This window comes from Gossypium raimondii, chromosome 6 (genome assembly GCF_025698545.1).
Source record: "Gossypium raimondii isolate GPD5lz chromosome 6, ASM2569854v1, whole genome shotgun sequence".
Lineage (NCBI taxonomy): Eukaryota > Viridiplantae > Streptophyta > Magnoliopsida > Malvales > Malvaceae > Gossypium > Gossypium raimondii.
In genome coordinates, this window is record NC_068570.1 from 3,564,230 (window position 1) to 3,588,508 (window position 24,279).

The 24,279-nt window shown below is 29.0% G+C and overlaps 3 protein-coding genes across 4 annotated transcripts; all 3 read left to right on the forward strand.

Annotated features, from left to right (window-relative positions):
• Nucleotides 1-8,508: 8,508 nt before the first annotated feature.
• Nucleotides 8,509-10,031, forward strand: LOC105774400 (homeobox-leucine zipper protein ATHB-6). Of its 2 annotated transcripts, none has more exons than XM_012596888.2 (3): nt 8,509-8,670; nt 8,751-9,124; nt 9,542-10,031. In XM_012596888.2, exons 1-3 carry the CDS (start codon nt 8,610-8,612, stop codon nt 9,875-9,877), a joined length of 771 nt encoding a protein of 256 aa, XP_012452342.1. In that variant the 5' UTR covers nt 8,509-8,609; the 3' UTR covers nt 9,878-10,031. The 2 variants fall into 2 exon arrangements, with proteins under 2 accessions (XP_012452342.1, XP_012452341.1); XM_012596887.2 differs by having other exon boundaries at nt 8,525-8,670; nt 8,739-9,124.
• An 8,213-nt stretch (nt 10,032-18,244) lies between these two features.
• On the forward strand, nt 18,245-20,596 carry LOC105773905 (uncharacterized). Its single transcript, XM_012596101.2, has 4 exons — nt 18,245-18,315; nt 18,409-18,583; nt 19,486-19,550; nt 20,208-20,596. The coding sequence occupies exons 2-4, from the start codon at nt 18,439-18,441 to the stop codon at nt 20,274-20,276; spliced, it is 279 nt and encodes a 92-aa protein (XP_012451555.1). The 5' UTR covers nt 18,245-18,315; nt 18,409-18,438; the 3' UTR covers nt 20,277-20,596.
• Nucleotides 20,597-23,517: 2,921 nt separating this feature from the next.
• LOC105771658 (uncharacterized) lies at nt 23,518-23,925 on the forward strand. The gene has a single exon (XM_012593073.1). The coding sequence runs from the start codon at nt 23,518-23,520 to the stop codon at nt 23,923-23,925; it is 408 nt and encodes a 135-aa protein (XP_012448527.1).
• The last annotated feature ends 354 nt before the right edge of the window (nt 23,926-24,279 follow it).

Below are 24,279 nucleotides of genomic sequence, written 5' to 3' on the forward strand. Positions count from 1 at the left end.
TCAACTTTTGCATTTTATGCAATTTGGTCCTTTTCTCAATTAATCATGATATCAATAAAATTTTCTTAACAAAATTTTCATACAATATTCTTATCATAATACAGACCATAAAATAATATTAAAAAAATTTTCTTTCAGAATCGAATTTGTGGTCCTGAAACCACTGTTTCGATTTCACTGAAAACGGACTGTTACAAAAATCCTCTTGAGACATAAGCTTACAAATGTAAGATTAATCTCAAAATTATTCATTGAGCAGTTTCCCATATCATCATTTACTCACCTTTGAAAAATGCTAGTACAAATATTTGTAGCTTTTCTTCGCAATTCAATATTTGTTCTTTCCATAACTACCTATTCTCCCATTCCAACTACGTCAAGACCTAATTGTTTGCTCAAAAGTCAAGCTTCTTCAGCATGTCTCTCTTCCAATATGTAATAGTGTCAACCTCCTCATTTTTTCTTTTGTTTATAACATTCCCTGTTGAAATAGATTTATCAACAGCCTTGAACACTTTGTTCCCTAATAAACCCTTTGCCTTCGCATTTCTTTTCAACATCTTCTTTTTTCTGAGTTTTTCCCTTTCCTTTTAGCGAAGTCTTTAAGTTTTGTAAACCATTAATCATCACCAATGTTCAACCCTTTTTATTTAATACCACTAATCTCCTTCCCTCTTTTCTATCATCCATCATGTTACCAGCTTCATTTTCAATAACCAAAATTTCATCAAAGGTACCCTGGTAGCCCTGCATCAAACTTTGTGTGGTTGCCACATCACTTATAATGTTGTCTCTATGCGTACCATTAACTTTGCAAATTGTTTCAAGCTAACTATTAAAAACATCTACATCTTTCTCTTTTATCTTGGTTATCATGCACCAAATAATGAAAGCCACATTCTTCTTCATTAGCTTCTCTAGACAATTCTGTTGGAAAAATTATTTATGAAAACGACTTTGTTGCACAACAAATTTTCAATAATTTTGATAAAACTTGAACCTTTGTTGTGTTATCCATAACAAGATTTCTAGCTTTTAACCGAACGATCTTCTCCACTATCCTCGAACCCTCGATTGCTAAGAGAGTAGGCTTTTATCACAAACCAAACATAGAATGAAAATTGCAACACTCTAATAAGAAAATTTCACTTTCTCTATGGTAACCAAAATCGAAATTACTATCAAGAGTACTCACAAAAAATAGAATTTATTTTATAGCTAAATAAAATTTCCTAAATTTCAACAGAGTATCCATGCATGACTGATATGTCAATTTGGCTATATTGTAGTCTCTATTAATAGAAAAAAAATCACAAGAGTTCTACTAGAACAAGAAGAGAGAGAAACTATTAATTTAACAGAAAACCAAAGTTCCCCTAGAACTCTTATGTGTTGGGATACCCAGTGTGGCACCCACCCCTATTGTTATTGGGCTTCTTGGGCACAAAATGATGAAGTAACTACACTAAGGGCACAAAACCTCAATAAATTCAACTACATTTGTCGTCCTACCGTTCATATATGATTTCAAATTTGATTGAGATTTAAATTTGTATGAATCTTTTGATTCAACTTCCTCAATATAACAACAACAAAAGATTGATATGGTAATTAGATCAATTTCCAAGACTCTAACAAAGAACAAAAAGCACTTTATCTCCCACATGAAAACCAATTACTTCTCCAATTTTCTCTAATTTCTATATGATTATCTATATATACTACCCCTATATAATGGAACTCCCTCTACAATATCATTGTCAACACATACAATATATTATCTAGATTGTAAGAAACTGTGTAATCGGATGGTACCTATTGTAATTCATGTGCACAATTACACGATATGTAATAAATATTGTAATATGATAATGTTTTTGTAATAATTGTAAAATCTTATTAGGACTTTTGCTATTATAATATATTATGTAGCCAATAAGAAATTGTGTAATCGGGTAGTATATTCTAATTTACTTTCCACAATAGATTACAATATATGTAATAAATACTATCTTTAGATAATATTTTAATAACAAAAAAACCTTGAAAATTGTTCTTTTATAAAATATATTATATAGATATTAAGAAATTATGTAATTAGATAATATTTATTATAATTTTGTTTACACAACATATCACAATGTAAATAAAAAATACTAACTTTAATGACTTATAATTACTAATATAATGAATTTTAAAATGGTTAAAAATATAATATTAGTTCATGTACTTAGGATTAGGGTTTACTCCTGTATTTTCAACTTAAAAATTAAGTCTTTCTATTTCATTGATTTAAAATTTCAGTAATTAAAATCGAAGTATTTTTCAACTTAAAATTTTAATTAACTGTTTTCATATGATATAATATACGATGGACAAAAATAAATATATTAAATTAATAAATTTTTAGTTAAAATTTATTTATTGTTGATAACAATGATTAATTCATTTATTAAAAAATAAATGATTAATCATAAAGTATATTATATTTTATGAGAAAAAAATTAAATTTTAATCATATCCCTTAAAATTATTGAACTCTGTGTCATTTTGGACCGACTTGCTTTATAGTTGACAGATGTCAATTTCTAAATAGTTGTCATTTACTGCTACAATGAAGTCGGTGCTAAAAGTATATTGCCAACATCAGTTTCTTTCCTTCCATCTTTGAATTGTTTCAATTTAACACCTGCTTATTAGTTTTTTGGTTTCTTTTGGTGCTAAGGTTAAGGAAGCTATTTCGTAAATAATTATTAAAGCCAATGATTAATTTAAAATTATATCAACTTGACGTAATTAAAATTCAAAATAATTTAGATCAATAACGGCCCATTTTAAAAATCAAAACCTTAAACTCGAATACAAAATAATCGATTATATAAATGAACGCATTTTAAATTAGGGTAAATTATACTTAAAATTATTAAACTATTAGTAAATTTACATTTTGGTCACTCGATTATAAAAATTACAAAATATCAATGAAGTGTTTGAAAATTTTAATTTAAATCACTGACATATTAAATCTTTAATATAATAGTCACGTAATTTCCACGTGGCTTTTAAAAAAGCATTTTGGGTGTTTTTCTTTTTCCTTTAACGAATTAAACCTAATCCATTTTATCTAAAAATACTAAATTGAACTCAAGGACACTAGTAGAAAAACTTAAAATATAATAATTTAGGTTAAGTTAATTTATTAAAGATTAAAAAAAAAGAAATTCAAAATGTTTTCTTAAAGTCATGTGAAAATTCTGTAATTACATCAGTCGCTCATTAAAAATTCTAAAATGAAAGCTTTTGAATAGGGTTTTTTGGGGGGGTCGGAAAAACACTTCCAAGTATTGATTGATTAAACAAAGCACCACAATATCAGCAACAAAGGAAAACACCAGTGAACAATATAGGAAAATAAGAGCCTAACAAAATTAAAAGAGCAGACATAAAATCAACTCTATCAGTGTCAGGCTGAGCCCAAAATTAGGCGATAGGCGAAACTGACAGGCCAGCCTTGTCCAAGATAAACACCAAGGAAGATGGTGGGTGGTGAATCCAACCCTCCAAACTCATCTCCACTTTAATTTACTCAGCTACCCAATTTACAGTTTTGTAATAGTTTGGTGATTATTTTGTAATCTTTTGAAATCGAGTGATTAAAATTTAAACTTAGTAATAGTTCAATAACCTTTGATACAATTTACCCTTTGAATTATAGAAATTAATTATAATGTTGAAAATTGTTTGTAAGGTGGTAAAGAAGAGGATAACAAATTACTAAATAGGAATGAGTTGTAGTAGGACACGAATGCTCAACAATGGAAAGTTTGTTTCTTGCAAGCTAAATAAAAATGACAAAACCAAGACCTCCCAATTAAAGTAAACTCATTTTTGAAAAAGAAGAAACTTTTTTTTTTCTTTAACAAAGGGAAGAAGACAGCAATGGTGAAAATCTGATTGAAAACATGTTTTGAAAAACAGTGTAGGAAATGTGCAAAACAAAATTCAACATTGGCATTTAATGAAGCCGCATTCTTTGAAACAACCACTAATGGTAGGAGCCCATTTAAGGAAAGAAAATCATGCAAATGTTAAATATGAGTATTTGTTTTCATGCCTATCGAGGTCTAACTCGATCGGTATGGATATTGTTGTCAATATAAAAGGATGTGGGTTCGAGTGTGCTGAAGTGTATTATATATCTATAGATATGTCTATTCATGGGTCAAGGAGGGACGATAGATAACTCTAATCAAATAAATAAACAAATAAATTGCATTTTTATTTTCATATAAAAATATATATGTCTAATGTAAATATTTTTGAAAAAAAATTTGAAGCAACATAGGACAAAATTGAAAACAAACTAACGCAAAAAGGGGGATTTCTCTTTCTTCTCTGGTAAAAGTATCATAGAGACCCCCTATAGTAAATTGTGTATCTAAGGGGATTGGCAGGGCTCCGACCTCCCTTAAAATAGAAAATTTTACATTTAGGCTATTTAAAAATTTTAAATTAGTAAAAACAAATTTGCATTTTGGCTCCTCTAAAAATGATAAAAATTTGATTTAATCTTTTAAAAATTATAAAGATATAGGTTTTTGAAAATTAAAATTTAATTTCAGCCTCCCTAAAAAAATTTTCTGGCATCATACCTGCCTATAGTAAAAGTTGGATTGCCTTTTGACCCCTCTACTCAAAAAATTGATAAATCAGTCTCTGTACATTAGATCAAAGAGCAAAGTGGTCTTTTCTGTTAAAATTTTCATATATTTCTACCGTTAAAAATTGATCTCTATACATTAGCATCAATATCTGATTATTCAGTCAGTCATGCCAGTTTTTAACAATAGAAAGGGATGAAATTATTAACAAAAAAGAGCAATTTACTTTTTGATCTAACATATAAAGACTAATTTATCTATTTTTTGAATAGAAAGAATAAAATACAATTTAACTTTAAATAAAAGGACCTCTATAGTACTTTTACCCTCCTTCTTGTAGACGTGTATATGTTGTCCATCTGTTGAAATTTGATGTCATTATGATTGTAATATCACATCACATGCATTAAATGGCATTAAACACAGGTCTTATTCTTCAATATTTTGAGAAAATTTGATCTTCTTAAAAATCATGCCTACATTTTTAGTCTAGAATTGATTTTAGATTAAGTTATATTTTAATTATTGATTTTGATTTATTTTGTTTATACATATGTGGACTTTAATAAGTTTACTTGTAACTTCAAAAGCACAATTATGCAAATCTCTTTGGATATCTTACCCTACCAACACACTTTCATTACACAATTTAAGGTGGGTCAAAATTTTTTGGTCAAATGCTAGATTAGTTTAGTAATAAAATTATTAAAATTATTAGGGGTGAGCGTTCGGTTGAATCGAGTGAAGAATTTTTTAGTTAATCGAGTTGATGAGTCCTATTTTATCATCCTAACTCCATCTGAAATTTTTTCGAATCGAGTCGAGTGAAATTGTTTAAGTTAAATTAAAATTTTAAACATGTCAAATTAAAATCTTGTTCTAGTATACCTAATTCCATGTTAGACAAGTAAATTTGAAACTATATATATTTGAAAACTTTTTCAAAGCAAAATAAGAAAAGGAAACATACTTTAGTATGATAAACTTGAATCATTAATTAACTTGGGTCTCAAAATTATTATTTTATAAATTCTTTAAAATTTTAAATTTCTTTATATATTCTTAAAATATATACATTTTGGAATTTTATAAATATTTTAATTTTAAAATTATTTTGAATTTTATTTTTGTAATTTTTGTTGAGAGAGTGACCAATTTGCTCATTTTCAAAATTGTCAGGAACCTAAGGGGTATTTACACAAATATGTTATTCAAATTATTTGAATTATTCGAGTTATTCGAATTATAAAATTCAACCCGACTCGAACTCAGAACTCGAATTACTTATTCGAGTTGACTCGAAATTCGATTTTTTCTAATCGAATCGAGTTTTGCTCACTCCTAATTTTGTTATTAGTTTAATAACAAGAAGAAGAAGAAGAAAATAATGTATATGTGTAAAAATAATTAGACATAAAATAAGGAATAATTAATATAAATTTAAACTTGAAATTAGAAGGTTGGTAAAACTCTTGTAAAAAAAAAACTCTCCAAAATAAGTAAAAAGTTCTTTCTTTTACCATAAACAAATCATATGAGTGGTTAAAATTACTAATTGTAATTAATTTATTGCTAATTCATGTATTAAAATATATGAAAAATAATGCTACCAAACATAAATAAATAAATTTAAATCATGAAATATCATTTTATTATATTTAATATTATTAAAATGACATTGATATATTTTATAATTCTAATGATACTCATATTACATATTTTACATACAAATACGTATTTATTTTAATATTTTTATTTTATAATTATTTTTATCACGTGAATTTCAATTATTTAAAATTCCTTTATTTATACTAACAAAATAATTACACATATGACTAATTTACTTTTTAACCTAAAATATAAGTATAAGCGGTCAATTTATTAAAAATTAATTTAATAAATTAAATTGCTTTTTATTCCACAATTGGATTAATAAATCATTATATGTCTCATTTATTTAGGTTTTATATTTTAAAACACCAATCAAGAATAGGCGATGATTTTAAATCTACTCATCGAATTAAAAAGCCTTCACCATTAATGTATCAAATAATTATCCTTAAATAAACTAATGACACGAATGACCCTTATATTTTAGTTTAGTTTTAACGCGATATCTTTACTTTTAAAATGTCCAATTTAGTCCATGAAATTTCATTTTGTTTATAATTTGATACGAACTCTAACAATGTTTAATTTTTTTTAATGACATGATTGTTTGACCAATGGAATTGTGATGCATGGCACTTTTACCAATATTTAAGGAAAATAAATTTAAGGTAACACATGTTACCCTTTCGTTGGTAAATTTGATATATTATAATAAAATTAAAGTCGTTAAGGTCAAGTATAGCATTGATTGATAGAATGAAACTTCAGGTATTAAATTGGTTTTTTTTTAACTATAGGTGTCATTATTTGTTTTACGGCCTGAGACTAATCCTATTTAGGCCCATTAGAACTAAACCTAAAGTGTAAGGATCATTCATTTTGTTAATTCTTTTTTAAATTGAATTTTTTCTTTTCTTTTCTTTTTTGATTAGGGGGGAGATGGCAATAAGTTGAGTAAAGGCGGATGTTGCTAAATTCATTACTGCTCCATAGTTGTCATGCTCTGACCCACCACCCGCCTTGCTTCACTATAAATGTGCAGTCATGAAAACTACTATAACCTCTATGGATATTGGATACGATCATTTTCAATTTGATTTTTGTTAGTTATTTTTAATATTTTTAGTATTTTTAAAGGTAAGCAATATATATAAACATAATCCTTCAAAACAAAATTCAATATACGATTAAGGGAAAAAAGTATAAGAACATAGAATTTTTCGAAGCTTATGTTAGGATTTTGGTGTCCCAACTTTTTTTTATTCTATGTTCATACCTAAACTATCCATACGTATTTTAGTCCAAAAGTTAATGGCCTATTTTTTAGTCCAACCAATGAGATTGCACCATGTGTCTATTTTGTTAATGTTGATAAGTATTGACCAATCATTTGCTTTGTTTTTTTTAAGTTTTTAGAAAATATTATATTTAATTTTTTAAAACATAAATATTTCAAATTTTAGAATTTCTTCTAAATTTTATATAATATTTTTGAAAATTTAAGAGTTTTAACTAATTTATTAAAAAACAATATATATTTTAAAACTTCAATTTATTATAATTTTATACATATATTTTAGAATTTTTAATTTTTTAAAATTTATTCAGATTTATATATTTTAAATCTTTAAAATCTTCCTTTTGGAAATTTTTATATAAGGTTTTATAAATTATTATTTTATATAATTTATATATTATAAAAAAGCTTTTAAAATTTTAATTTATATATATTTGATTTTTAATTATATGTGTAAAGAAATATCACATGGTGCAATTTCACCGCCACACGTCTCACCTATTTTTCTAATACCATTAACTTTTTGACTAAAATTTATAATGGAGAGATAATTTAAATACTAAAATAGAATAAAAAATTAGGCACCTAAATAGAAAAATAGATAATACAAAGACCAAATTGTATCATAATATTTGTACTTTTTAATAATTATATATAAAATTAAGACAATTAATAACCATAACTATTTCATACCGTTGTTAAAAAATTCACTTATCTCGTTTTATATATTTACTTCAAAAATTTTATTTGATTTGAATCGAATCGATAGAATGATTTCAAAATTTATGAAGAGATTACATCACTAATTTTTTTTTATGAGATCTGCAATCACCAATCTTTTGTCAGTCAGCTTTGAGTGTCACACTATATAGCATTCTTTGCAATTAAGCCCTCCCCCAAAAAACCAAACAGATCAAAACAGCAAACCTGCTTGAAAGTTTGAAACCCCGCCCCACCCCCCCCCCCTACCCCCCTCTCTCCATTACAAACAACAACTTAAAAAATATCATCTCAGAGTCTTTGGTTTTGGTTTGCAAATCATGAAGAGGCTCAGTCCTTCACCTTCCTTGGATGCTTTCATGTCCATCTCTCAGCCTAAAGGTACACACATGAAAATTCCCACCTTTATTTCATGTTTCTTTAACCCAAATTCGATGTGTTTAATTCAGTTGATTATGCAGAGGAGAAGAGATCAAAGAAGCACCAAATTTACAGCAAGGAATTCCAGGCTATGTTAGATGGTTTAGATGAAGAAGACAGCTTAGAAGAAGGTGGTCAAGCAACAGAGAAGAAAAGGCGTTTATCTATGCATCAAGTTAAGGCTTTAGAGAAGAATTTCGATGTGGGAAACAAGTTAGAACCAGAGAGAAAAGTGAAGTTAGCTGAAGAATTGGGGTTACAGCCAAGGCAAGTGGCTATTTGGTTCCAAAACCGACGTGCTCGTTGGAAGACCAAGGTGTTGGAGAAAGATTATGCAATGCTTAAAGCTAATTATGATGCTCTTAAGCTTGATCATGACAATCTTGAAAAAGAAAAACTGGGTCTAATTGCAAAGGTTAGTGTTTATATTTCAAACCCCATTTTTTAGTTTTTTTAAGGTAAAAGTAATATAAATCTTTGTACTAAAAGTCGGATTACATTTTGTTCTAACTACTTAAAATTTAGTCAAATTAGTTCTTGTATATTAAAATTTTCATTCATTTATATTATTAAAACTGAAGTGGTTAACGAAATACTTGTATTTCATATTAACGTATAGGGTAATAGGGATCAATTTTTAACAGTAAAATTGTATGAAAATTTTAATAGAATGATTGATTTGCTCTTTAATTTAACAGGCATGTACTAATTTACCTATTTTTTAAGTAGAGGAAGCAAATTATAATCTAACTCCTAGTACAGGGGCTTCAATAATACTTTTACCTTTTTTGAATTAATTAAATCTAAGGGTTGATATATGATTGTTTTGCAGCTGAGGGACTTGAAATCAAAGTTGAAAGAAGAGTGTCCAAGCTTTTCAGTGAGGAACAAAGAGCAAGGTTGCTGTGAGAATGATGATGATGATGATTGTAATGGGATTGTTAAAGAAGAAAGCAATGTGATGAATGGTTCGTCTTCATCGTCGGATTCATCAAATAATCATAAGTGGTTTAAACCATTTGAGTCGAGAATGGATATGGGGTATACGTATGATGAGCCAGAATTGGTGGAATTGGAAGAACGAAGCATGTTTAGTGCAGAGGAATCTTGTGGTTTCTTCTCAGTTGATCAAGCTCCATCTCTTCAATGGTACTTCACGGGGCAGTAAAAAAAACACTGCATAAAGGGATAAAATAGCCTTAGAAGTTTTGTAATTTAGGAATATTTAAGGTCTATTCTTCTATTGTTGTTGTTGTTTTTTCAATTATCATAATTAAAACTGATTATTGGGCGGAATGTTACGCATAAGGTTTCGAGTTTGATTCTTGTGAGAGTTTTTTTCTCCTATTTAGGGGTCTAATCTGACTCAACTTTAGATTTAATCGAAGCTTAATGTGATTATGAGATACCTAACAGATTTAGATTAAAAAAATATAAGTTCAAATATGTGTCCCAAGTTCATGTATTTTTCATGCCTTTATAATTTAGTCACTCAACTTTTATTTCGCAAAATTTAGTGTTTCTACTTTTCGAATTAAATAAATCAGGTTTAATTATCAACTCTGTTAATATTCTTCATTAAATTTGTTTGATAGTTATATAACCAAAAAAAGTTGTAATAAACATCAATTTAAAAGAAATATTTTAATGTTGTTAACAATTGGACTTGCCATTTTATATCTAACGAAAGACGAGGATTAAATTCTTAAAATAAAAGTAAAGAGATTCAAATTCTAAATATACTAATTTGTTTTCATATGTTTTAGTATATGGGTTAGTAATACACTAGCTCAATTCATAATATTTAGCCATGCACATGACTTATTCTTATTATATAAGTTCTTTTGATACAATGTCTAAAATTACTCATAGCCCCTCCCGAACTCTTAAATAGGAGAATAATGAAGCTAGAATTTTTTTTAGAGGGGCCGAAATAAAATTTTAATTTTTAATAGTCTATATCTTTATAATTTTTAAAAGATTAAATTAAATTTTCATAATTTTGAGGGGTCAAAGTGAAATTTCACCTTTACTAATTTTAAATTTTAATTTTTTTTTAAAGGGCCAAAACAACAATTTTCTATTTTAGGGCCCCTGCCAGCCCCCTAGATTTGCCTCTGTCAGTACACTCAGACTCATGTACTCTTGTATTAACAATAACTCCGATACTAATTAAGTTAAGACTCGACCGATATATTTGTTAAACTTTTTATCTATTGTAATATTATAAAAGAAAAATAGTGTTGGCGGTTTCAAAGTACCTAAAAAAACCAAAGGGCCATGTTCGAAAATTCAGAAGGCAGCGGCACAAAACTGGATGTCCAATCCAATGGCAAAGTTCCAAATAGGAGACCCGATGCATTCCCTCTTGGTTCTAGTTGCTTTCCTTTTTTTCTTTTTGGGACACCCCATTGTTTTGACTTTAATGTAAAAAACAGACCATATCCCTCCATCTCCCCTGACTTGTCAATTTTTTGCACCAGTCTTTAAAGCTGGCATCGCCAAAATGCAAACTATGGCTGGCTGAAGCTGTTTCCCTATGAAGAAAAGCCAAGATACAAACCCTCTAGTAAGGTAATATAGACAAATATCATGAATTTCAGAGCTTGAAAACTAGATTTACTTTGATATTTACATTCTTTTGATTTACTTTGGTATCTGAATTTTAAAATTAAATCTATTTTGATTTATATTGTCAAACTTTTATATTTTTTTCTAAATTTAGGGATTAAAATAAATTTAGTTGTCAAATTTAAGTATCAAATTAAATTAAAAAAATAAGCAACAAAGTAGACTTAGTTGATAAGTTCGACGATAAAAATTACATTAACTCTAAAAATAACGACATCTAATATATAATGAAAGAAATTACCTTTAGAATCTAAATCAGTAAATGTTATTCCGAAATCTTACATTACCTTTAACAGTGTGAGATTATTGAACTAGATTTTTATAAACCTAACAAATTTGAACGGCAAGAAAACATGGACATAGTTCTTTCTTTTCCATGTTTGCCATTCCTTAAAACAACAAGCACTTGTCTAGGGCATACAAACTAAATAGACTCACACCACCGTATTTTCATTAAAAAGAAAACAACAAATCTCTCAAAGTTACTAGATCTTAAATTTAGGGTATGATTTGGTTAAGGGAAAATAAAATTAGATCTGGTAACAGAAGTATCGAAATGTAAAATTACTTATTACATCATGGGCTCAAAGTAATCTTTGAAATCTAAATGTAAAAATATTATTAAGAAATCTTACATTACCTTTGACAATGTATGATTATTGAACCATATCTTTCTAAACCTAACAAATTTGAATGGCAAGAGAACATCACCGGAGTTCTTTCTTTTCTTTTCTTTTCCATGTATGCCATTCCTTAAAACAACAAGTACTTGCCTAGGGTGTATAGACCAAATAGACTCACACCATCCTATTTCCATTAAGAAGAAAATGACAAATCCCTTAAAGTTACTAAATATTAAATTTAGGGTGTGATTTGGTTAAGGGAAAATAAGATTATCTCTGATAACATAATTATCGAAATATGAAATTACTTATTACATTATGGGCTCAAAATAATATTTGAAATCCAAACATAAAAATGTTATTCCGAAATCTTACGTTACCTTTGACAATATGAGATTATTGAACCATATCTTTTTAAACCTAACAAATTTGAATGGCAAGAGAACATTAAAAGAGTTATTTCTTCTTTTTTTAATGTGTGTCAGTCCTTAAAACAATAAGCACTTGCCTAGGGCATATAGACCAAATAGACTCACACCACTCTATTTCTATTAAAAAGAAAACGTCAAATCTCTTAAAGTTATTAGATCTTAAATTTAGGGTGTGATTTGGTTAAGGTAAAATAAAATTATCTCTGATAACACAATTATTGAAATGTAAAATTACTTATTACATTATAGGCTCAAAGTAATCTTTAAAATCTAAACGTAAAAATGTTATTCTGAAATCTTACACTACCTTTGACAATGCGAGATTATTAAAACATATCTTTCTAAACTTTACAAATTTGAATGGCAAGAGAACATCAACAAAGTTCTTTCTTTTCTTTTCTTTTCTTTTCCATGTGTGTCATTCCTTAAAACAACAAGCACTTGTCTAGGGCTTAGACCAAATAGACTCATCACCCAATTTTCATTAAAAATTTGACAAATCTCTCAAAGTTATTTGATCTTAAATTTAGAGGATAATTTGGTTAAGGGAAAAATAAAATGATCTGTGATTACAGAATTATCAAAATGTAAAATTACTTATTATATTATGGGCTCAAAATAATTTTTGAAATTCTTATATGTGAAATTCTTAAACTAAATCTTTCTAAACCTAACAAATTTAAATGATAAGACAACATCGATAGAGTCCATTTCTTTTCTTTCCTATACGTGCCATTCCTTAAAAGAACAAGCAATTGTCTAGGGCTTAGACCCAATAGACTCACACCACCCTGTTTCTATTTAAAAAACATACAACAAATTTCTCTCAAAGTTTTACAATCATAAGGAGATTGAATCCGATGCAAAAATGTGAAAGCACCCAACTCATGTACTCCTCATCCTTCATCCCCTATATGCAGCAAAGGACCATACTTTCATTACAAATCTTTAGAAAGGGGGGGGGGTGTAAATGCTTGATAGCAACTGAACTTCCTGATAATGTATTAACTTATTCGAAATGCTTTAATGAAAGAGTTACCTTCCTTGAGCACCACATGAATGGAACCTGTCTGTCTGGCATGCATGCTTTTAGCCCCATGAGTTGAGCCTACAACATGTGGATGTGGATATAAGGCTCGTCCCTTTCCACTTTTCTTAGTTTGGGAGCGGGAAAGAGACGCACCAAAAAGCTGCTGCTGACTCTCTTGTCGTTCCCTTTCATGTATGGAAAACAATGGGTCCCTTTGTTCATCAATTGTTTGACTCTTTTTATCCACTATTGAATCTACCTATAGCTGTTTCATGACTTTTGTGGGAAATTGGCAATCCCTAAAAAGCCCATTAAAATTTTCACCCTCCCACTTGTGGTAAAAGTATATAGATGTTATTGAATCACAACATTTTTACATAATATTTTTTTCGCACTTAAAATATTTACGGTTGATAACAGTGATTAATTCTCTTGTTATGGGTGCTCTTTGAAAGGTAAATGACTAACCATGAAAAGTGTTTTATTTTCATGAGCAATGATTAAAACCCCAACCATATAATTAAAAGATAAGGTGAGCAACCACCACACTACGGGTCTGTTTGATTGACGGAATTGATTTTCCGGAAAATCATTTCCAACTTTTCCAGCGTTTGATTGGCGGAAAACATTTTCCATTTGGAAAATGAACTCCAAAACAAGGGAAAATGGGTTATATTTTAGGGAAAATGTCTTACCCTTTCCATTTCCGTAAGACATTTTCCGTGATCTCCTCTCTATCGCTTCCTTCATTCCTTCCTTCATTTCCGGTGAAAAGCGCTTACATTTATCGATTTTCCGGTAACTTATTTTTTAATTATTCAATACTTGTTTTTAACACAATTACAAATAATTTATTTGATATTAGTTTTTTCAATTTATAACGATTAATATTGTAGCTTAATAATTGAGTATTATTATAAATAAATCATTGCAATATATGTAAAAATAATTTAAAATATAAAATTTATTAATATATATTAATATATGTAAAACAACTTTTCCAAAAATATTTTCGAAAATCGCCAAAGCAATGAGAAAATATTTTACATGATTCAATCAAACACGGAAAATATTTTCCAAGAAATTATTTTACAGAAAATTAAAACATTTTCAAATCATTTTACGGAAAATATTTTCTTGCAATCAAACAGACCCTACATCTCATAGTTGATATCGTACTTTTAAACTTAGTGGGAAAAAAATTGTATATTAGAATATGGTATTGAAAAAATTTTATATAAAAATTATATTTATTAAAAATTTATGTAAGAATCAAGTAAAGCTTTGGTTGGTTTGGTAAAATTAAATTTCTAAAAAATTATAGAGTTTTAGGTTTAAGTCTGATCATACATGCGTTTTCATTAATTTTATATAAAAATATAAGGGCTTGTTTAGTAGTGCTTAAAAAAAACACTTCTGACTCCAAAAGCACTTCTAGAAGAAAAGTTGTGCTAAACAAATTGCTTTTGGTTGAAATTTTTTGCTTCAAAAGCATTTCTGAAAAGGAGAAGCTAAAATTTTTAGCTTTTCCTCTCTCAAAAGCACTTTTGGTGCTTAATTATTTTTTCACCTCTCCAATAACATAGTACTTTCTCTTTGTTTTTCTTGGTGCTTAATTACAAATATTTAATGGTTATATTTAAATATTTAAAATATAGTTATATATTCTAATTAAATTTTATAAATAATTAATATTTATTTCTTAAAAATATTTAAAATTCATATTTCATATATTAAAACATTAACAACAAGTTATAATAATTTTTATATTCTTCTTGAAATATAATAATATTAACTAATTTAAATATTATTTAAATGCATTATTTCTTAATAATAACATGTCTAAAATGAACATTTTACTTCTCAAAATCACTTTTGATAGCAACACTCAAATTTTAAACAAAACTTTTCAAAAACACTTTTCCACAATATTTTCAAAAGCATTGCTAAACTAGCCCTAAAAAAGACAAAAACACTAATAATAGTATAATTTACGTAAAAGAATATTACTTTTACTCATTTCATAGCTAAATTGATATATGGTTGACTCATGACACTAACTTAAAGAAACAAATTTAAATATAATATAGATTTTTTAAAATAAAAATAAAAAACATAAATCATAGTTTTAAAACATTTTGAAAAGAAAAATATTTTGTGAAGTGGATTGAACATTAATTTAAAGGGGTAAGTCTCTTTCTTTTTTCTTTTTTTTTAATATGTCCTTACTTCTCTCTCTCTCTTCATTTTTTCTCTTTTTCTTTTCTTTTTCTTTTTCCTTTTCATCTTTTTCTTCTTTCACATTTTTTGTTATTTTTCTTTTCTTCCCTCCTCTCTTCTTCCCAACTCTAGTCGTCACATTTTCCTCTCTCGTTGACAAATCTACAAAACCAAAAAAGCATCAAAATTAAAGAGCGAAGAAAGATAAAGAAAAAGAGTGAGAAGGATCCTTCAAGTTTGGCCAATGAGTAATTGGAGAGATTTGGAATATTCGTTAGAGATTCCGAACGGTTGAGGCCTTCATCGGGACAATGAAGCAACAATCTAAGGACAAATATGAGAAATCAAGTTGTAATACTGAAAGATTTAGGCTTTAATTTCCTAAAACCTTGAGAAAGAATTCCCAAAATCAAACCAATAAAAAGAAGGGAGGGAGGGAGGGAGAACAAATTCCAGTGTCTTTTTTTGACCAATCAAAGAAGGTTAGTAGCGGTGGAGGAACGCGCGACAACTAGGCTACAAGGAAGAAGTGTTGGGGAAGCATGTAAGGTGTGCATGATAGAATTTTAAAATTTGTAATACATCCAGGATCAACTAAGATAGTTAGAAGACATAGTTAGAACAATAAATTGTTAATAATCTAGTTTTTAGATGTATTTTGATTCATTTTCGCAAGTTGAAGAAGTTGTTTTGCAATTAATTGTGATTTGCTCGGAGGAAATTGCACTCTTTTACGAAAACATCCCTATTTGGTTCGGTTCGAGTTAAGCTTAAGCATGATATTAACACACTTATGTTTGCCTAAACCCGACTTAACTCGAAATATAAGCCTAAATTTTGCCCAAGCCCACCCGTATTTATAGATGGTTAACTCAAGCTAATTTTAGGCCCGTCTATATTGTTTTTGCTTTTTTTAAAATATTTATATTGTTTTTAATTTAATATTTAATACTTAATAATTTTCATTTATTAAATATTATATATATGTATTTTAACATTTTTAATGTTTACATTATAGTATTATATATAACTATAACTATAAATTTAATTTTTATGTGTTATAAATTACATAATATATAAAAACTACATAATATAATGTATTAGAAACTTAAAAACATGTCGGATTAGGTCAAGAAGTGTCATCTTTATGAACACACTGCACATAGTCAACCATGGGAAGTGACATCTTTATGAAGTGTGCTAGTCGATCTCCGAGGCTAAAAACCCAATTTTGTGAGTTATTAACGAAAGTTGCATGGAGGGACTTTCAATTCAGCAACAATAGCAATCTTGGATGTTGTTGGGTCAACAAATGCCATTAAGGCATTCTGGATAAGTTGATCTTAAAGGAACCAAATGGTATAGTCAGAATTGATTTGTTAACAATCACTGGTAATGCGTTGAAGGGCTAGATTAAAACCAATTTGATGGCCAAAGAGATCATGGTCATGCATGAGCATTGAAAATTGTACTTTCTAGGTCGAAAATTTGATATTCCTAATTAATGTTATAGGGAGTTAAGAGGTGGGGTTGAATTATTCGTCGTAGTATGATTAATGTTTTATTAGCTTCGAAAATGAGAGTATTGATAGAAACCATTCAATATAACAACTACTAGTAGGCTTGTTTATGCATGAAACAATAGGGATATTTTTATCAAAATTGTGCAATTTTTGCTAGCTCTGATGCCATATAAACATAAAAATAAGGAATAAAATGTCAATGATCCTTGTTCATTCATCAATAGGTTTTTAAAGACAAATCAATGATCAACAAAACTAATAACTACTTCCATGAGACTCTCCTATAATGAAGGAAACTCATTTAAATAAAAAACAGCTCAACTAAAAGTATAACAAACAATGAACAAAAGTTAAAGAAAAAGTTCAACAATCAAAGGTTCATTCTACATCAATACCCCTCACATAGAGTGAGAGAACTCGCGAATACTTTATACAACCCTAAACTTCAATTTAGATAGTTGTAGATAGAATCAAAGAAATCATCATATTGAATAATATTACATTTAGGGCTAGTTTAACAATACTTTTTAGAAGCACTTTTGGGACAAAAAGTGTTTTTGAGATAAAAGTATTCCTAAACAATACGCTTTTGAGAGGAAAAATATTTTTCAAATGCTAAAAATTGGCCAAACGCAGAAGCAGAAAATTTGAGTTTATCCTCAAAGTGTTTCTTAGAAGCATTGCTAAATTAGCCCTTACACTAAAACCTACAACCTTGTGAAGATTGGACTAATGGGCTAAATGTTGAAATGTATGCACCAACATTTCATTATTGTTTTTCTTATTTTTTTTTAATTCTGTAATGTCTTTGTAAATGGGAAAGAAAACCCATCTTTAGGCTGGACTATTTGGCTTCTTTAAGAGGCATTTTTTGTGTCAATTACTTCCACGTTTTTCAGATCAATAAATGAGTCTAGCTATTAAAAAAACAATTAACTACTTTAATAATAAAAAAATCAATTAATGATTAAAGAGAATTTGGGCTTTTTATGTTAAAATTGCAACTTTTTCAAAGCCCAAAAAGATCAGCCCGAAACTTTCTGGGCCGACTTAAACGCCATCGTTTCTTATGATTACGAACTTTAAAAGAAAAGGTTCAAGAAAACCCCTAAGGCTTCACCACTTCGTTCTGCTAAACCCTCCAACCAGTAAGTTTGCTTCTACTTGTCTCTATAATGGTTGCCTTAGTTTTTTTTTTCTTTAATTATCTAATAATAATGGCTTAATTCTGATCTTTTTAGGGTTTAAAATTTAGTTAAAACGAGGAAAAAATGCCACTGGGATTGATATTAGGGATAGGAAGGACGTTTCGAAGGAAGCGTACCTCATCGCTCGATATTCTCTCGTCTAAACGAGCACCAAGAGATTATTACAAGGGGAAAAATTGCAAGTCTACTGGTTTCCACACTCGCAAAGGTTCCATTCTCTTCTTTAATTTGTGATTATTTTTAGGTTTGACAAGCAGAAGAATCTTTATTAGCAATGTGGATTTATAATTTTGATCTTTGATTCATTTGATTTTAGATTTGGTTGATAATGCTTTTGATGAATCACTGGATAGAATTTTCCTGTGTCTAACTGAATGCAGCATACTATACTTAAATAACTCAACAACTATGCGTTTGTGTTAAAGTTATTAAGCTATTATGGATAATCTTATGGGCGTGAGTATAACCCTGTTACAGTAAAAGATAAGGAGTTGTTTGCTCGGTCCATTGGTTTTTTGCTTTTTTACAAGTGCAATGGACTTTGAAAATCCTTTGTTTTCGTTTTCTCGATTATTTAAATTTACTTGCCGTCGTTGGTTATTCTTGCATTGAATCACCAGATAGAATTTCCTCGCTAACTATATCACGATGTCTCGAGCTGAATGCAGCATGCTATAATCTAATATCTCAACAACTTTGCTTTTGTATTAAGTTTTAAGCTATTATGGATAATCTTAAGGTTGTGATTTGTGAATATAACCTTGTTATAGTAAAATATAAGGTTCAGTTTGATTGGTGATGCAGAGCTTATGTAGTGTATAAATGTAGGTAAAATCCTCTTAATACTCCAATGAGAAGGCTGATTCTAATTTTGAATATTTGAAGAAACTCAAGTATTTGCCTTTGTGGTTATGATTCAAGTTAAAAAAATCCGGCAGCTTGTGTGCATGCTAGGTTATAGTCATTATTAGAACTATGTGACAAAAAATTACAAAAACAAGTTCATATTAACTTCTCGGAGTTTGAATTACGATCCAACGATTTTAATTTTGATAGAACTGTGTATGCATCTGCTTTTTGCTGGGAGTATAACTGAAGCATGCACTGCAGGTGGATATGTTGTGATGCAGGAGAAGTTGCCAAACTATGTGGTTCCTGATTTGACTGACTTCAAGGTAATTTTATTCCTCGCTTGCATTTTTTATACCAATTTTTCAACGTATGGATTAATAATTCTAAAGGAGGTGCAAAACTCTGCTTGTGTCTGAAACATACTAGTCTGCCCTTGCCAAAACTTCATTGGACAGTTTCAAGGATTTTAAGGTATCATGATGCTAGAAATTTGATTTTAAGTGGGTTTGTACATGATGCTTGTAGGAGAACTGAGTCTGTTGTCCGTTCCAAACTGAATTAGGGCATTCTGGCTGTGATAACTTATGCTCTCTATCCAACTGAATGCCATTTCTCTTTTTCCTTTGTACTATAATGGTTTTAATCTGTTGATTCTTGAACCGTAAGTTAGGGTTCACTTTGAAAGGATATAACGTAGTTTTGAATTGCCAAACCAAACCCCCTGTATGGATATATCAAAGAATTGCAGTTTTGGGGATTGGTGGCCTGATTATTAAAGCTGAGAGTTGGCATTTTTTTTCTGATTTCCTCACTCGAGTTATTAGCCCTCAGAAGGAGAATAGCATACATCACGCCACTGGCTCAATGCCCCTATTTTGTTTCATAAACAGTTGAAGTTTTTACTTTGTGATTTACAGCTTCACCCAGAAAGTGCTTGCGTCTATTGCTTCTGATCTGAGTTATCCTTTTTGTTCCTGCAGCTCAAACCATATGTATCCCAGTGCCCAACTGAAGTCAAAACCGCAGAGGCTGCTGAATCAGCTAAATAATCAGCAGATGGAGTGAGTATAGTTGTTTGATCATGTCTTTCATCATCTAACCTCAGCCTTGTTAAATTAGAACATAGTCTTTTGGGGTGCACTGCCTTAGGTCAAGGTCTTGCGAGTTCTTTATTTTTGTCCTACATTCTAAACTATTAACAATTGCCTGTAATGTCTGAGGTCTGATTGCTTAAAATGTACAACACCTCTACCTGATTTAGCTGATACCCAGCAATAGGTAAATCAGGACATACAAGCACTAAGCAATAAGAATATACTATGTCTTAAACATTGAACCATCGGTATCGAAAATTTAAATTGCTTTGAAATTCTGTTTCTTGATCATCAACTATGTTTGTTCAGAATTTGTTGCATGATGTCCTTACATCAAATTCTCTAGTTTATGCTGCCTATCCAATTACTTCAATTGTAGTAATTAGCATGAAATTTTCAAGCATTAATCCCTTTTGGTTCAAAGTGTGTTCTTCCATATACCAAGTACATATACGGTATTCTTAGAACACTGTTGACATACATAGATTTTTCAGGTTCTAGAAGTCATTTTGAAATGACAAAATCTTACTAGTTGTGTTGGGTGTTGCACAAAAGACATTTAACATATATTAAATTAAAGGTCAAATGATGCTATCAATCTCTGTATTATGCGGAAGTTGTGGATTTAGTCTCTTTATTCTAATTTGGTGAGTTATAGTTCTTGTATTTCTTGAATTTTGAAATTTCAGACTTCACCTAAACAATAACAATTAAAAACATTTAGGTATTAGTTGAGTAGTATGCATAAGTTGTTGATCTAATCCATGTTTAGAGTTTTTATATTTTGAGTCGTAGTTGTTGCTAAATCCATTAACTACAATGACATAGCATTTTTGTGAGTATTATGCAGAAATATCAAATTGATATGATATTACACATGTGATAATATGTTTGCTACATGAGATTTAGGAAATAGACGAATTTAGTGATTTTGGGTTAGGATTGAATTTTTTTTTTTTAACTTAGGAAAAACGTGCATAAGCATGCTTAAGTCCACATACTCCTAGTCGTAATAATATTTTAATATTGAAATTCATGACAATGGACCAAAGAGAACATCGTCCCCAACAACAGGGAAAAGAAATATGGGTAGGGATGAGTGTGTAAAGGCTTTATTACAACAATACAGATGTATCCTTTAATGGCTGGAAAGAATCAAATCCCTACTCTTGCTTTGAAGTCCCATTTGGCATTTTCGCACAAGGCTCTTTCCGCGTCCTAATAAAAGCTTTGTCCCCTCGCCCACACCACTCGACCAAAGATTGCCTCAATAACAATTCCTTCATTCATATCACGAGTTACCAAATCTAATATTTTTTTAATCATTACAATATTTGAAAACTTTAATTATTGACGTAAATTTATAATACAAACAATATCTATGATCACAATAATAATTTTATATTCATTTTGAAGTGCATATAAAATAAGGGATATATGTGATATTTAATATAACATTTTAAATATTTTATTAATCATTTTAAAATTTATAGTTATTTCACTTATAAAATTACTGACATCATACCAAATCATTTTTCATCTTCTATTTTTAGTTTTTCACCCTGGGTGTATGAAATTTTAATTTATATATATAAACTCATTAGGGTAAAAGTTCTATTAAAGCCTTTATATTAGGAGTTAAAATTGTGTTTTGCTCTTTTGACTCAAAAATAGATAAATTAGTTATTGTACTTTAGATCAAAGAGTGAATTAATCCTTTTGTTAAAAAGTCTATTCATTTCTAGTATTAAAATTAGTTCATGTATGTACATATAACATTAGTCACACCAGTTTTAAGAATAGAAATAGATGAATATTTTAACAGAATGATCTAACGTAAAAAATTAATTAAACTAATTTTTGAATTAGGAAAACAAAATTAATTAGAGTTCAATTCTTGATGATCAATCCATGAGGTATCAATTTTCGCATTCATTTTACTATTATCAATACATTTCTATTCATTAAAAATAACACTAGAATAAATTTAATCCTTTAATTTTTAATTAAAATAGCAAAAACAAAATTAGTCTGTCACCTACAAAATTGATACATACAAAATTTAAAAAAATGGTAATAAATTAGAGAAAAAGTTATTTTATAAAAGTTGATGTGGTATTGCGGTGGGATGTTGAGCATGGTGTCTTAGGCTAAAGTAAAACTTATTATATTCTTGAGGGGAGAACATAAATTTAAATTTTAAAGACGATATTGATAGAAAAACAGTCACAAACCTCCAAATAAAATAATCATGCATTTTATAAAAAGGAAAAATCGAAGAGGATGATAATAAAAAATTATATGAAAATTGGGCTCAAAGTCAAAAGCATTGCTTGCACTCAAAATATTTTAATCACCCAACCCAAACCATCTTAACCACCGACTCTACAATCAAGTGGACCCCCATCCTACCTCTTCTCTATCATACCCTTTCATTTTTTCCAACCCCCAAAAAAAAATTATTTTTAAATGGGTAAAATTAGTTTCAAGTCCTTATACTTTTTGTATATTTAGAATTTAATCTTTCTAATTATATTTCTAAGAATTTAGTCTCTCAACTTTTTGAATTTTAAAATTTAAGTCCGATTGTTTGCATCGTTAAAGTTCTTTTATTAAATCTATTGGTATAACATTTTGAAATAAGAAAAGTTGTTCACTTGGTAGTTATGTAATTAAAAAACACATTGTAATGAACCTGAATTTAATAGAAGAATTTTAATAATATTAATAATCGAACTTTGCATTTTTACATTGGAAAAGTAAAAAAAAACTAAATTTCTTTAAATAAAAGTAAGGGGACTAATTTTAAATATAAAATGAATACAAGGACTTGGAGCATATTTTAACCTGAAGAGTATGAAAACCTATAATATATTTTAACCTAAAAATTAATATGGAAAGAATTTTATCCTTTAATTTTAAACTTAATCAAGTGAGAAATCTAAGAGGAAAATACCTTTTCCAACACATGTAGATGTAGGACAGACACACATTACACATAGATATGCAGTCAAAAAGCCAAAAGAAAACACCAATGAAACCTCCCATGAACCCTCTTGGAAACCCACACACCTACTCTTTGCTTTCCTTTGTGTTATATATATATATATAGCATTTTCAAACCCCAAACACATCCATAAATATATCGCAGCAGCCAAGCAAACAGAAAGAGAAAAACATGAGAAGCCAAAATCTAATGGCAACCTTTAGAAGATCAAAGGGTGGAAGACGATCCAAGGCTATTGAAGGATGCAAAAAACACCCAAAACACAAGCAATCACCAGGCGTTTGTTCACTGTGTTTACAACAAAAACTCTCTCAGCTATCGTTTGAATATTCCATCCCACGATGTCGTATCCCCATTACAGTTGACTCTTCCATTTGTTCTTCATCGTCACCATCATCTTCATCTTCTTCATTGTCATCTTATTATTCTTCAGCTTCAACTTCTGCTTCTTCTTCTCCTACACATAGCTACCATTTGATTAGAGAAGGAAAGGGTAATTCGTTTCCCTTGTTACTGTTCAGTGGCATGAAAAGGAATTGTGGGTTCTTCTCAAAGTTGCTTCATCATCACAGTAACACTACCACCATGGTTCATTAATGGTGGTGTTTTTTAATGGGTTTTCAGTCTTCTTCTTCTTCTTTTTTCCAAATATATACATCAGCTGTAATCAGTTTTCTTTGATCATTTTTTGACTGATCATAGCAAATCCAGTTCCAACAAAAAGATATATATTTTGATCTTGATTGATCTTGGCTTCTATCAGTTCATTGTTTATTTCTCCGTACCAAACAGATAATATATATAAATGTAATGTATTGTAATGTGAGAAATTGTTGTTTTTTTTCCTTTTTTTGTACGAAATCATTTGATTATTGTTGTTGTAACGTTGTTTAGTGTTTAAAAATAAATTTTTAAAGAAAAATAAAAGAGAAACTTCACAAATTACAGCAA

Coding starts and splice junctions, on each gene's coding strand:
- LOC105774400 (XM_012596887.2), top strand. CDS start 8,610: ATGAAGAGGCTCAGTCCTTCACCTTCCTTGGATGCTTTCATGTCCATC. Junction 8,671..8,738: donor GTCCATCTCTCAGCCTAAAG/GTACACACATGA, acceptor TGTTTAATTCAG/TTGATTATGCAGAGGAGAAG. Junction 9,125..9,541: donor AACTGGGTCTAATTGCAAAG/GTTAGTGTTTAT, acceptor ATTGTTTTGCAG/CTGAGGGACTTGAAATCAAA.
- LOC105773905 (XM_012596101.2), top strand. CDS start 18,439: ATGCCACTGGGATTGATATTAGGGATAGGAAGGACGTTTCGAAGGAAG. Junction 18,584..19,485: donor TGGTTTCCACACTCGCAAAG/GTTCCATTCTCT, acceptor CATGCACTGCAG/GTGGATATGTTGTGATGCAG. Junction 19,551..20,207: donor CTGATTTGACTGACTTCAAG/GTAATTTTATTC, acceptor TTGTTCCTGCAG/CTCAAACCATATGTATCCCA.
- LOC105771658 (XM_012593073.1), top strand. CDS start 23,518: ATGGCAACCTTTAGAAGATCAAAGGGTGGAAGACGATCCAAGGCTATT.